Genomic DNA, 15,091 nt, shown 5'->3' on the forward strand with positions numbered 1-15,091 from the left:
GAGAGAAAGAGAAGGAGAGGAGGGAGGAAGAGAGAGAAAGGGAAGGAGAGGAGGGAGGAAGGGAGAGAAAGAGGAGAGGAGGGAGGAAGAGAGAGAAAGAGAAGGAGAGGAGGGAGGAAGGGAGAGAAAGAGAAGGAGAGGAGGGAGGAAGGGAGAGAAAGAGAAGGAGAGGAGGGAGGAAGAGAGAGAAAGAGAAGGAGAGGAGGGAGGAAGAGAGAGAAAGGGAAGGAGAGGAGGGAGGAAGGGAGAGAAAGAGGAGAGGAGGGAGGAAGAGAGAGAAAGAGAAGGAGAGGAGGGAGGAAGGGAGAGAAAGGGAAGGAGAGGAGGGAGGAAGAGAGAGAAAGAGAAGGAGAGGAGGGAGGAAGAGAGAGAAAGAGAAGGAGAGGAGGGAGGAAGGGAGAGAAAGAGAAGGAGAGGAGGGAGGAAGGGAGAGAAAGAGAAGGAGAGGAGGGAGGAAGAGAGAGAAAGGGAAGGAGAGGAGGGAGGAAGAGAGAGAAAGGGAAGGAGAGGAGGGAGGAAGAGAGAGAAAGGGAAGGAGAGGAGGGAGGAAGGGAGAGAAAGAGGAGAGGAGGGAGGAAGAGAGAGAAAGAGAAGGAGAGGAGGGAGGAAGGGAGAGAAAGAGAAGGAGAGGAGGGAGGAAGGGAGAGAAAGAGAAGGAGAGGAGGGAGGAAGGGAGAGAAAGAGAAGGAGAGGAGGGAGGAAGAGAGAGAAAGAGAAGGAGAGGAGGGAGGAAGAGAGAGAAAGGGAAGGAGAGGAGGGAGGAAGGGAGAGAAAGAGGAGAGGAGGGAGGAAGAGAGAGAAAGAGAAGGAGAGGAGGGAGGAAGGGAGAGAAAGAGAAGGAGAGGAGGGAGGAAGGGAGAGAAAGAGAAGGAGAGGAGGGAGGAAGAGAGAGAAAGAGAAGGAGAGGAGGGAGGAAGAGAGAGAAAGGGAAGGAGAGGAGGGAGGAAGGGAGAGAAAGAGGAGAGGAGGGAGGAAGAGAGAGAAAGAGAAGGAGAGGAGGGAGGAAGGGAGAGAAAGGGAAGGAGAGGAGGGAGGAAGAGAGAGAAAGAGAAGGAGAGGAGGGAGGAAGAGAGAGAAAGAGAAGGAGAGGAGGGAGGAAGGGAGAGAAAGAGAAGGAGAGGAGGGAGGAAGGGAGAGAAAGAGAAGGAGAGTGGGTAGGAAGGAGAAAAAAGAGGGTAGGAGTAGGGGAGAGGTAAGGGAAGGAAGAAGGGGATGGAGAGGAGGAAGGAAGGAAGTAGAGAAGGAAAGGAGGGAGAAAAGAAAGAGAAAACAAGGTGGTGTCATAGCAGGTGCGAAGGATGGTAAACAAGGCATTCCAAACTATACCTTATAACCTTTTAAATGAAATAATAATAATATAAGAATGGCAAAGAAAAAGAATAACTATGTGAATGTATTCCTATAACTGTATAGAAGAGAATAATTGACAGTAAAAATATAAAGCACAATATAGGTAAATAATATCTGTTCATAAGTAGCTAAGTTTAAATAAATAAAGAAATGTACATAAAAATGGATAACGAATAAGGAGATTATGGACGCAAGATAGAAATGTATAGAAGGGAAAACACTAACTGCAAAGAAACCGATTCGGAACTGCGGTATGATATACGACGGAACTTCTTGTTCCTATGTTGTTTTTAAAGTCATGTGTTTGTTTCTGTTGACGTGTTTATGTGTTTAAAATAAAAATTTATAATAATTAAAAAAATATTATAAACAATAATGGCGGGATGAAGCTAAATAGTAGCAACTGTGAGAGGGATCTTGGAGTCCTAGTGGACAACCGTTTAAATAGGAGCCAGCCGTGTGCAGCAGCTGCCAAAAAAGCCAACACGGTTCTAGGCTGCATCAACAGAGGGATGGAATCAAGATCACGGGAAGGGTTAATACCACTCTACAAGGCCTTGGTAATAAGGCCACACTTGGAATACGGCATCCAGTTTTGGTCGCCACAATGTAGAAAAGATGCTGAGACTCTAGAAAGAGTGCAGAGAAGAGCAACAAAGAGGATTAGGGGACTGGAGGCTAAAACACGGTTGCAGGAGCTGGGTATGTCTAGTTTAATGAAAAGAAGGACCAGGAGACACATGATAGCAGTCTTCCAATATCTCAGGGGTTGCCCCAAAGAAAAGGGAGTCAAGCTATTCTCCAAGGCACCTGAGGGTAGAACAAGAAGCAATGGGTGGAAACTAATCAAGGAGAGAAGCAACTTAGAACTAAGGAGAAATTTCTGACAGTGAAAACAATTCATCAGTGGAACAGAAGTTGCCTCCCGAAGTTGTGAATGCTCCAACACTAGAAGTCTTTAAGAAGATGTTGGAGAGCCATTTGTCTGAAACGGTGTAGGGTTTCCTGCCTAGGCAGGGGGTTGGACTAGAAGACCTCCAAGGTCCCTTCCAACTCTGCTATTGTATTGTATTGATGTAGAAAAGATGTGGAGACGCTAGAAAGAGTTCAGAGAAGAGCAACAAAGATGATGAGGGGACTGGAGGCTAAAACATATGAAGAACAGTTGCAGGAACTGGGTATGTCTAGTTTAATGAAAAGAAGGACTAGGGGAGACATGATAGCAGTCTTCCAATATTTCAGGGGTTGCCCCAAAGAAGAGGGAGTCAAGCTCTTCTCCAAAGCACCTGAGGGTAGAACAAGAAGCAATGGGTGGAAATTAATCAAGGAGAGAAGCAACCTAGAACTGAGGAGAAACTTCCAAACAATTAATCAATGGAACAACTTGCCTCCAGAAGTTGTGAAATGCTCCAACACTGGAAGTGTTTTAAAGAAGAGATTGGTTATCCGTTTGTCTGAAGTGGTGTAGGGTTTCCTGCTTGAGCAGGGGGTTGGACTAGAAGACCTCCAGGGTCCCTTCCAACTCTGCTGTTCTATTCTAAACGAATAAAAGGAAATGTAAAGGAAGTGCTGTAAGGAATCCCGGCTTCATTTAACTCTCGTTTTTCCCCTGGCAGGCGATCAGCATTAGCAAAGCCATCAACACCTTGGAAGTTCCCGTGAAGGAGAAGCACGCCCGGAGTATCCTTTTCACCCGGTGGGGTTCTTGCTCGCTTGATGTGCCCGAAGTTTGGGTTTTTTTTTTCATTCCCTGGTGTTGGCCTCTGGGAGGGCAGTTTGCAAAATGGTGATTAAAAAGAAGCGGGGAAGAGAAAGTCTCTGCCTCCGAGAGTCTACAGGTTGAGCTTTTGCCAAGAAATGGAAACAGTCTCAGGTAAATAGAAGGTAAATAGAAATAAAGTCAGGTTTTACCCAGCAACTTAACTCCTGGACCAAACTGGTTTCTCTTTCTTTCTTTCTTTCTTTCTTTCTTTCTTTCTTTCTTTCTTTCTTTCTTTCTTTCTCTCTCTCTCTCTCTCTCTCTCTCTCTCTCTCACTCACCATCTTTGTCTGTCTATCTATCTTCTCATCATTTTTCTATCCATCCATCTTTCTCTGTCCATCTCTCTCTCCATCAACACACACACACACACCTTCCTACCTTCCCATCCATCTATCACAACTGTCCATTCATCCATCCGTTCTCTTTCTCTGCCCATCTGTCTCTCTCCATCTATCAGCATGTATATCTACTTACCTGCCTACCTACCTACCTACCTACCCATCCATCTATCCATCCATCCATCCATCCATCCATCCATCCATCTTAGCAATAGCAGTTCGACTTATATACCGCTTCATAGGGCTTTCAGCCCTCTCTAAGCGGTTTACAGAGTCAGCATATATCGCCCCCACAATCTGGGTCCTCATTTCACCCACCTCGGAAGGATGGAAGGCTGAGTCAACCTTGAGCCCGTGAGATTTGAACCGCTGAACTGCAGATAACAGTCAGCTGGAGTGGCCTGCAGTGCTGCACCCTAACCACTGCGCCACCTCGGCTCATCTTTGTCCATCCATCCTTCTGTCCATCTATTCATTCCCGTTCTCTGCCCATCTGTCTCTCTCCATCTTTCAGCATGCATACCTACGCACCCATCATCCATCCATCCGTCCTTCTGTCCATTTATCCACTCTCTTTCTCTGCCCATCTCTCTCTCTCTCTCCATCTATCAACTATCTATATCTATCTATTATCTATCTGTCTGCAGACTGCCCCCCCCCCCAGATGATCATCTATCTCTATCCATCTATCTATTTTTCTATATTAGGGGTCAGAAACTTGCGGCTCTGGAGCCGCATGTGGCCCTTTCATCCCTCTGCTGTGGCTCCATGTTGCCGGTTGGCTCTACAATTGATGGGGCTTTCGGTTAGGAGAGGTAGGAGGGAAAGGACGCCGTACTAGGAGGTGACTCTATGGTGGGGGAACCGGACATCTGGTTGGGAGAGGAAAAAAGGATGCCACACTAGGAGGTGACTCTATGGTGGGGGGGAACTGGACTTTGGTCAGCTCCAGAACTGAATTGGGGGCTTCCGGTTCGTGGCTCCTTAAGTGTTTAAGGTTCTCATCCCTCTGTCTCATCTACCTGTCACTGCTCAGGGTCACCTGTTGTTCTCTCCCTTCCTACTACATCATTCACCTCCTGTCAGGGTTCCAAATAGCATCCAAAATTAAATCAGAGTCCGAGGCAAAGCATTCCTCACAGTTCCAATTTATTCGGAGAGCCATGTTGGCACATCTGGGAAAACACCAAATCTGGAAGCTTCCCGGTTTTCCCCACCCAGTTGAAAGTTCAAAACCTCGCCCCCATACCCACAAGTCCATCACATGGTCCGATCTCCCACTACCACGCTGGCAGCTTCCACCCATCCAGTTCCGGCCAGGTGCAGAGACAAAGGATGACCTTGGCTTTCTAGGAAGAATGTTGTTATGGCTACCTATCATCTAACTCCATACAATCCCATTTTCCCACAATAGAAAAGGCATAGTAGAATAATGGAAAGTGTGGCAGGCCAAAGGCCCAAAAGAAAAGATGGCTGCAGGCCTCCCCTTATAATCAGACAGCTTTTGAGTTCCCTTCATCCTTTTTGGTGGCAGGCACAGAGAAACAGAAAAACAGAGAGTACAGGTTTAAGGTAAAGCATACAGCATGTACTGAAGAAAACATTCAAATCGAAGTTTCCTATTTCTTGATAAGACAGCATTTCCTCACCTATTTATCTCTTTCTTGGATTCTTTCCGATGGTTGATCTTAGCAAAAAATGTGGACCGTGTTGTCCCAAATTGAATATGAACCTTAACTCGTGCGAAGGAATTATTCTAGGGACTCATCACGAGAAAGGGGCATTTACTTTCTGGTCGTATGCCATCGGCCTCCCGCTGCCCAGCAGTGCCATCCTGAGCTGGAAATTCTGCCATGTTCTTCATAAGGTTCTCCGAGATGGTCATCCAAACGTAAGTGTTCAGCGTTCCAGAATTAAATCAGAGCCCAAGGCATAGCTTCCATCAAAGTTCCAATTTATTAAGAGGGACGTGTTGGCACAAACTGTGGAATACCCGAATCTGAAAGCTTCCTGGGTTTCCTCCCAGTTGAAAGTTCAAAACCTTGCCCCCCACGCCCACAAGTCCATCACATGGTCCAATCCGTGACCCGTCAAAACCGCGCTCGACTAAGCTGCGCCCGATTAAACCGCGTCGCTGACATCAACAGGGCGACAACAGCCAGCGCGGAGAAAGCAGGGCGCTTTAAATAGCGCTTTGAAAGCAAGCCGATTCAACTTAAGGTAAGGGTTAGGTTTAGGGTTAGGTTTAGGGTTAGATTAAGGGTTAGGGTTAGGTTTAGGGTTAGGTTAAGGGTTAGGGTTAGGTTCAGGGTTAGGTTTAGGGTTAGGTTTAGGGTTAGGTTTAGGGTTAAGGGTTAGGTTTAGGGTTAGGTTTAGAGTTAGGTTAAGGGTTAAGTTTAGGGTTAGGTTAAGGGTTAGGTTTAGGGTTAGGTTTAGAGTTAGGTTAAGGGTTAGGTTTAGGGGGTTAGGTTTATGTTTAGGGGTGCATTTTAGGTTTAGGGTTTACAGCGTGCTTCTGTCTCCGCACTGTTGTCGCCCTGTTGATGACGTCAGCGACGCGGTTTAGTCGGGCGCGGTTTAGTCGAGCGCAGTTTTGTGGTGGAACCGTCCAATCTTCCACTGCCATGCTGGCATTTCCCCCCATCAAGTTCCGGTCAGGTGCAGAGACACAAGATGACCTTGGGCTTCTAGAAAGGAATGTTTTATTTTGACCACAACGCATTCTGCTCCTTACTATTCCCCACTAATGAAGCAGCATAGAAAAATAATATTCTAAAAGAGCCGAGGTGGCGCAGTGGTTAGGGTGCAGTACTGCAGGCCACTTCAGCTGACTGTTATCTGCAGTTCAGCGGTTCTAATCTCACCAGCTCAAGGTCGACTCAGCCTTCCATCCTTCTGAGGTGGGTGAAATGAGGACACAGACTGTGGGGGGCGATATGCTGACTCTGTAAACCGCTTAGAGAGGACTGAAAAGCCCTATGAAGCGGTATATGTCTAACTGCTATTGCTAACTGCTAATAACCTAAAAGGAATATAACTGCAGGCTGGACGGTTAAGTTCCTGGATCTTCCCCCTTTTAACGATGCGTCACAGAATCACATTGCCTTTCATCCCAAGAGGGCATATTTTGCATTTTTGAGAAGTTCAATTCTAGGATTTTATTTTTCCCAACCACCTGTTGATTTTTCTAGGTTCTCCAGGACTGTCAGCGGTATCGAAGTAACATTCGGGAGACAGGAGACCTTTGGGTGAGTTCCGGATCTCTACTGCCTCTTTGGAGGACGTTTTGATGTTAAATCGGTTCAGGAGACTAAGCAGAGTTCCGATATCTCGGCGGCCTCCAGCCAGGGCCGGATTTAGATGAAAAGAGGCCCTCGGCTATTCCGCTTATGCGGCCCTTTCACCTCCCATTTTTAAGTTTGTAAATTGCATGAGAGACAATAAAATACATCATTACTGTGATATTTATCAATATATATCAATATGTATAGCTGGCCTCCCGACGGAGGGCGGCTCTGCTCTGCGGCAAAGGCAGCGAGGCCAGCTGCCTCCCTTGCTGCGCTCAGCTGCCCGGCTCGGCCCCCTCGCCCTCACCTGCCTGGCCGCTGGTGGGCTCCGCGTCGACAGGGCGGCTACTGGGAGCGGCCGCGCCTCTCGCCCGACCGCCGGTGCCGGGAACGTGGGCGGGCTCCCCAACTGCCGCGGCGCTGGAACGATCTTAACCAATACATTTTTATGTTTGTTTATTAGTCATATGCGTAGAATTCCTCCTTGTTTTCGGTTCAGTGTTTTAGTGTTCACTGTTTTTAGAATAGTGTAATTTTAATTTTGCTAACAAATTGAATGTAGGCCCCTCTTGATCTTGAGGCCCTAGGCTGAAGCCTAGTGAGCCTATAGGAAAATCCGGCCCTGGGCCTCAGTCAGAAAACCCAGTGTCCGGGTCAGTCTGGGGTAGGAGAACAATGCAGACAAAGGGAGTTGAAACGCCGCATGGGAACAGATTTCCCCTCTTCGAATGTGTTTTTGGAATTGGATGCATTCGTGGTTTTCCTTTTCCAGGGCCACCTGCACGACCGTTACGGGCAGTTGGTGAATATTTACACCAAGCTTTTGCTGACCAAAATCTCCTTCCACGTCAAGGTAAATGAAATGTCTTCCGAGCGATCCTGCTCTCCCCGTTTTGCAGGATGGGGTGAAGCAAGGGAGATATGGCTCCCTCTTATGCAGTCGAGCCTTGACTTGGCGACCACAGTCCGAGCCCAATGTTTCCGTCGCCGAGCAAAAATTTTGCCTCATTTTACAACCTTTCTTGCCACAGTTGTTAGAGGAATCCCTGCAGTTAAGTTAGTATGTTAGCGGGGAGGGAATGGAGATTTTGCAGTATCCTTCCCCTGGATGGAGAGGGAATGGAGATTTTGCAGTATCCTTCCCCTGTAGTGTGGAGGGAATGGAGATTTTACAGTATCCTTCCCTGGAGTTGGGAGAGAATGGAGATTCTGCAGTATCCTTCCCCTGGAGCGAGAAGGGAATTGAGATTTTGCAGTATCCTTCCCCTGGAGTTGGGAGGGAATTGAGATTTTGCAGTATCCTTCCCCGGGAGTGGGAAGGGAATGGAGATTTTGCAGTATCCTACCCCCGGAGCGGGAAGGGAATGGAGAATCTGCAGTATCCTTCCCCTGGAGCAAGAAGGGAATGGAGATTTTGCAGTATCCTTCCCCCTGGAGTTGGGAGGGAATGGGGATTTTGCAGTATCCTCCCCCTGGAGTTGGCAGGGAATGGGGATTTTGCAGTATCCTTCCCCTGGAGTGGGGAGGGAATGGAGATTCTGCAGTATCCTTCCCCTGTTGGGAGGGAATGGAGATTTTGCAGTATCCTTCCCCTGGATGGAGAGGGAATGGGGATTTTGCAGTATCCTTCCCCTGGAGTTGGCAGGGAATGGAGATTTTGCAGTATCCTTCCCCTGGAGCGGGAAGGGAATGGAGATTCTGCAGTATCCTTCCCCTGCCACACCCACCACAGAACTGGTCGTGAAAAATTTTTTGAATTTCACCCCTGCTATAGACAGCCCGCAAGCAGAATATTCAACCAGGTGATAATTCCTTCATTCTTCCTCCTTTTCCTTCTGTAGCATCCTCAATTCCCTCCTGGCCTTGAGGTCACCGACGAGGTGCTAGAAAAAGCTGCCGGAACGGATGTTAACAACATGTAAGTGGGTCTCCCGTCGCGAGGGGTTCCTTGGGATCTTTCGGAAAACCTGGCAGCCGCTTCTGTTCCATGCCTTGCTAAAATCCCCTAATTTCTTCACCGGGGACTTTTTCTACGGGTGAGAGAAAATGATCATTATTCCTCTGATTTCACCTCCGCAGCTTCCAGCTCACCGTCGAGATGTTCGACTACATGGATTGCGAACTGAAATTGTCAGAATCAGGTAAACTGCGCTGAGCTTCCATGCTCTCTCTCTATCTCTCCTTTCACTTTCTTTCTTTCTCTCCCCCCCTTCTCGGCGCCATTTTTTCAACCAGAGCGGAGACATGTGCGAGGTTGCCAAGTTTTGGCTCTTTTTTCTTTTTTAAATGGGCTGAACAGAAGCTTTGTGCGCTGAAGTTGGCAAGCAGGGATTGCCTTTCACGATCGCCGTCCCCCCACCCCACCCTCCCTTGCTTGGATCTACCCGTCCCACTGAATACACAATGTACACAAGAAGCAAACACACCACCAAGCTTGTGGTTTTTCTGTTAAGGTGGCCCTGAGCTGTTCTACAGCCCGGTTGCAATCATTCACCGACTTCCTCCGTCATCAGTTGGCAAGCACAGCCCTCCCAAAGTCTTTAATTAAACAAAGAAAATACGTAACCCTAATACAAACAAGAGGGACGCGGTGGCTCAGGGGCTACGACGCTGAGCTCGTTGATCAGGAAATCGGCAGTTGGTCGTTACCTTTAAAGCCCTACATGGCTTGGGACCTGGATATCTGCGGGACCGCATACCTCCCAACGACCTATAAGATCACACAGGCTGGGCCTCCTCCGGGTACTGTCGACCGGGCAATGCCGGTTGGCGACTCCTCGGGGGAAGTCCTTCTCTGTAGCTGCCCCGGCCCTGTGGAACGATCTCCCCGCAGAGATCCGGACCCTTCCCACTCTCTCGGCCTTTCGGAAAGCCACTAAAACCTGGCTGTTCCGGCAGGCCTGGGGCTGTTGACCCTAAAATACGGTCCAGCCCCATTTAGAACGGAGCATATGGTGTGTTGTTTTTAAATCTATCTTTTCTTTTTCCCTGTATTTTATTTTTTTAAATTTTATTTCTGTATTGTAAGCCGCCCGGAGTACTACGGGATGGGGTGGCATATAATGCTATTAAACTTATAAACTTAGTTCGGCCGTTCGAATCCCTAGTGCCGCATAACGGAGTGAGCTCCCGTGACTGGTCCCAGCTTCTGCTAATTGAACAGTTCGAAAGCACGTTAAAAAATGCAAGTAGAAAAATAGGAACCACCTTTGGTGGGAAGGGAACAGCGTTCCGTGCGCCTTCGCCGTTGAGTCATGCCGGCCACATGACCACGGAGACGTCTTCGGACAGCGCTGGCGCTTCGGCTTTGAAAGGGAGATGAGCACCGCCCTCTAGAGTCAGGAACGACTAGCACATACGTACGAGGGGAACCTGTACCTTTTTAATATAAAGAGAAAGGACGTGTTGTGCGAAGGTGCTGCAGGTTTGCAAACCCGTGTAAATCCTTTCGGGCTGTCGGAATGGAGAACTTTTTTGTTTTTTAAAAAATAATAATCCCGCAAGCGTTTTCCTGCCCCCGCGAGTTTGCATCTGCAAAAATTCTCGGAAACGCAATCCCCGAATTTGGCATTTCTGCTCCGCAAAGTCAACCTTCTTTGAGAGAAATGGAACGATTGTTGACTTTGGCCTGCTTTCTGTGAGCTTCCTTTGTGCGGAGCATCAGATAACGCCGGCGTTTGACGTCGAGCCGGGCTCCTTTCCCCCCCCCCCCCGCCGGCCAAGTTCTGGGGTGTCACCTGACCTTGGACTGCCTTCCCTGCGGGCGCAGAAATGTATGCTCCGAGTTAATGACCAGCCTGTTGTTGTAACCAGGGCAACATCTCGCTTCAGCCAACCATTTGCAGCCTAAGTAAACGAAGAGAGTTTTCTTAGCAATAGGACAACAGTTCAATGCTTGAATTAGTTCAATGCTCTTCTGTTACGGTTCCTAAGGGACTCGGGGGCTAAGACGCAGAGCTTGTTGATTTTAAAGATCGGCCGTTCGGCGGTTCGAATCCCCAGCGCCGCGTAACGGAGTGAGCTCCCGTGACTCGTCCCAGCTTCTGCCAACCTGGCAGTTCGAAAGCAGGTTAAAAAATGCAAGTAGAAAAATAGGAACCACCTTTGGTGGGAAGGGAACAGCGTTTTGTGCGCCTTCGGGCGTTGAGTCATGCCGGCCACACGACCACGGAGACGTCTTCGGACAGCGCTGGCTCTTCAGTTTTGAAACGGAGATGAGTAATGCCCCCTAGAGTCGGGAACGACTAGCACATATGTGCAAGGGGAACCTTTACCTATTAAGGTTCCGGGAACTAGATATTTTAAATGATTTTGGAGAAGTCGGGGGAGGAGATTAAAACCTGTAATGGTCTACAGTTTGCAAAAAAACCAGTTGTTATTGGGAAAATAGGACGAGGAAGGAATATATCTCTATACTCTCTCTATATCTATCTATCTATCTATCCATCCATCCATCCATCCATCCATCCATCCATCCATCCATCCATCCATCCATCCATCCATCCATCCATCCATCCATCCATCCATCCATCCATCTATCTATCTATCTATCTATCTATCTATCTATCTATCTATCTATGTAACTATGTATCTATCTCAATATCTATCTATCTATCTATCTATCTATCTATCTATCTATCTATCTATCTATCATCTATCATCTATCTATCTATCTATCATGTATCTATGTATCTATCTCAATATCTATCTCAATATCTATCTATGTATCTATGTATCTATGTATGTATCTATCTATCTATCTATCTATCTATCTATCTATCTATCTTCTCTCTCTCTCTATCAATCTCTATATATCCATATGCATATCTATATAAAATTCATCAGCTTCCTGCGTTGATGATCATTATACCTTACCTTCAGAAGTTTGATTGGAGAACCATTTTGTCCGGAGTGGCATAGGGTTTCCTGCTTGAGCAGGGTGGGGGTCAGACTAGAAGACCTCCAAGGTCCCTTCCAACTTTTCTGTTATTCCGTTAGGCGTGGTTGATTGGTGCTTAAGGTGCAAATGGGCATCCTTGGGGCCTTTGCTTCCAATCTCCATGCTTGCTAGGGGATTCTGGGAGTTGAAGTCCACACGTCATAAAGTCGCTGAGGAGGGATGGAGGCTGACTTCTCTCTCTTTCTCTCTCTCCCTCTCCCTGCTTATAGTCTTCCGGCAGCTCAACACCTCCATGGCCATTTCCCAGATGTCTGCGGTTCAATGCCGGTTGGCCCCCCTCATCCAGGTGATCCAGGATTGCAGCCACCTATATCATTACACCGTGAAGCTGATGTTCAACCTCCATTCGTGTAAGTGGGTCTTTAGAGCATCCCAGTTCTGACACTGGTTGCAAGGGGGGGGGAGCAGCTCTTGCGTCCGGGGTCTGTCTGGGACCCCAAAGTCCTGGATTCCAACATAGGCAGGAGAGAAAAAAAAAAGGAAGATTTGGACTTTCTAACTAGAGAGAATAAACCAGTGTTTGTCCAACTTTAAGAATAAACCACTGTTGGTCCAACTTTGCAACTTTAAGAATAAACCAGTGTTTGTCCAATTTTGAAACTCAAAGATGGGTGAACCATATGAAAGTTGAACCCTAAGGAAGGTTGAGCGCCAAAGAATGGAGGCCTTTGAACTCTGGTGCTGGAGAAGAAGACTCCTGGATTGAGTCCCTTGGACTGCAAGGCCATCCAACCGGTCAGTCCTAGAGGAGATCCACCCTGGCTGCTCTTTAGAAGGCCAGATCCTGAAGAGGAAACTCAAGTGCTTTGGCCACCTAATGAGAAGGAAGGAAGCCAAAGAATGGAGGCCTTTGAGCTCTGGTGCTGGAGAAGACTCCTGCATTGAGTCCCTTGGACTGCAAGGCCATCCAAGTGGTCAGTCCTAGAGGAGATCCACCCTGGCTGCTCTTTAGAAGGCTGGATCCTGAAGAGGAAACTCAAAGACTTTGGCCACCTAAGGAGAAGGAGGAAGGACTCCCTGGAGAAGAGCCTCATGCTGGGAACGATGGAGGGCAGAAGAAGAAGAAGGGGACGGCAGAGAAGGAGGTGGCTGGATGGAGTCACCGAAGCAGCCGGTGTGAGCTTCAATGGACTCCAGAGGATGGGAGAGGACAGGAAGGCCATGGGGTCGCGATGGGTCAGACACGACTTCGCAACTAACAAAACAACATAGATGAGATAGATAGATAGATGATAGATGATAGATAGATAGATAGATAGATAGATGATATAGATAGATAGATAGATAGATAGATAGATAGATAGATAGATAGATAGATAGAAAGAAAGAAAGAAAGAAAGAAAGAAAGAAAGAAAGAAAGAAAGAAAGAAAGAAAAGATGGACTGCAAGGCCATCCAACCGGTCAGCCCTAGAGGAGATCCACCCTGACTGCTCTTTGGAAGACCGGATCCTGAAGAGGAAACTCAAAGACTTTGGCCACCTGATGAGAAGGAAGAAGGACTCCCTGGAGAAGAGCCTCATGCTGGGAACGATGGAGGGCAGAAGAAGAAGAAGGGGACGGCAGAGAAGGAGGTGGATGGATGGAGTCCCCGAAGCAGCCGGCGTGAGCTTGAATGGACTCCAGAGGATGGGAGAGGACAGGAAGGCCTGGAGGAACGTTGTCCAGGGGGTTGCAATGGGTCGGACCTGATGGGCTGGACAACTCCCATCTCTGGGAGTTGAAATCCACCCATCTTAAAGCTTCTGGGGTTGTGAGAAGCTGGAATAGTTCTTCCAAAGTAGAAACTTTGCCAAAATTAAGTGCAAAGATTTGCAACGGTTCGGGACATGTTCCAACAATCTTTTCTGCTCCCATCCTGCGTCTCTGCCTCTCCCCCACTCAGCGTGGAAATTGGTCTGAATCGATTCACATCACTGGGAGAGTGTTCTAGGAGAGGATCTGCTGGGATCTGAGGCTTCCAACACTCTCGGGGGTGTCCGGTTGGGGGGTTTTTTTTGCCGCAGATTCGGGGAAAACCGGCCCGTTTTGCAGTTCTGCTCGGTGGAAAAAAGGAGAAATGGGAGATAAAGTTGGAGAAGAAACACAACTAGGGGTTAAAACTCCTCCTCTGGGCATCCTGGCGTATCCCGGGATCCTTTGCAGGGCGAGCTGGCTGACTCGGCTGGGGGGAGAAGGGGAGGGAGGATGCCCCGAAGGCAGGCAAGTTTGCAAAGGAGGAAGTTGCATGGCTGGAATTAGAATTGGGCCTGCAATCACAACACAGACGCCCTTTTTAAAAACAACCCTGGCAGTGCCAGCCGGAGACCCGACGGGGGGGGGGACGACACATTCCTTCTCCTTTTGACGTGCAGCTTGCTGCTCTTCCGCGAAGCCAGAGCAGGATTTTAAACTGGTGCATCCTTCCCAAGGATTTACTTAAGCCGGAGGGGATTTGCTCGGATACCCTGCTTCTCTAGGCCTCTCCTGAAAGGCTGCTAATGGGCAGAGAGAGGACAGCTGGAAAACAGTCTGTAGAGATTCTTCCCGCCAATCAGTTTGTGGTTGTCCCAAAGGTGCTTTTTTTCAAGAGGAAACTGGACTTCCTTCCTGTTTTGAAGACGAGCTAAAAGTCTAGAGATTCTCCGTCATCCAAGTCATGGTTGTCCCAAAGGAGCTTTTTCCTCCAAGTGGCCTCAACGACCCTCTAAAAGGATGCAAATGACCAGCTGTCTGCAAGGAGTATAAATCCTCCAAGTGGCCTCAATGACCCTCTAAAAGGATGCAAATGACCAGCTGTCTGCAAGGAATATAAATCCTCCAAGTGGCCTCAATGACTCTCTCAAAAGGATGCAAATGACCAGCTGTCTGCAAGGAGTATAAATCCTCCAAGTGGCCTCAATGACCCTCTAAAAAGGATGCAAATGACCAGCTGTCTGCAAGGAATATAAATCCTCCAAGTGGCCTCAATGACCCTCTCAAAGGATGCAAATGACCAGCTGCCTGCAAGGAGTATAAATCCTCCAAGGGGCCTCAATGACCCTCTCAAAGGATGCAAATGACCAGCTGTCTGCAAGGAATATAAATCCTCCAAGTGGCTTCAATGACCCTCTCAAAAGGATGCAAATGACCAGTTGTCTGCAAGGAGTATAAATCCTCCAAGGGGCCTCAATGACCCTCTCAAAGGATGCAAATGACCAGCTGTCTGCAAGGAGTATAAATCCTCCAAGTGGCCTCAATGACCCTCTAAAAAGGATGCAAATGACCAGCTGTCTGCAAGGAGTATAAATCCTCCAAGTGGCCTCAATGACCCTCTCAAAGGATGCAAATGACCAGCTGTCTGCAAGGAGTATAAATCCTCCAAGTGGCCTCAATGACCCTCTCAAAGGATGCAAATGACCAGCTGTCTGCAAGGAG

At 48.1% G+C, this 15,091-nt stretch overlaps 1 protein-coding gene across 1 annotated transcript in view; it reads left to right on the forward strand.

Moving 5' to 3' along the window:
• HIP1R (huntingtin interacting protein 1 related) overlaps positions 1 to 15,091 on the forward strand; it is a 66,914-nt gene that overhangs the window by 18,733 nt on the left and 33,090 nt on the right. The window contains exons 2-8 of the mRNA XM_032229112.1: positions 2,967 to 3,030; positions 5,199 to 5,341; positions 6,642 to 6,698; positions 7,510 to 7,590; positions 8,579 to 8,655; positions 8,817 to 8,878; positions 11,907 to 12,047. Of these exons, the coding sequence (XP_032085003.1) occupies positions 2,967 to 3,030; positions 5,199 to 5,341; positions 6,642 to 6,698; positions 7,510 to 7,590; positions 8,579 to 8,655; positions 8,817 to 8,878; positions 11,907 to 12,047 (625 nt within the window). The remainder of the gene's footprint in view (positions 1 to 2,966; positions 3,031 to 5,198; positions 5,342 to 6,641; positions 6,699 to 7,509; positions 7,591 to 8,578; positions 8,656 to 8,816; positions 8,879 to 11,906; positions 12,048 to 15,091) is intronic.

Source organism: Thamnophis elegans, chromosome 13 (assembly GCF_009769535.1).
Source record: "Thamnophis elegans isolate rThaEle1 chromosome 13, rThaEle1.pri, whole genome shotgun sequence".
Lineage (NCBI taxonomy): Eukaryota > Metazoa > Chordata > Lepidosauria > Squamata > Colubridae > Thamnophis > Thamnophis elegans.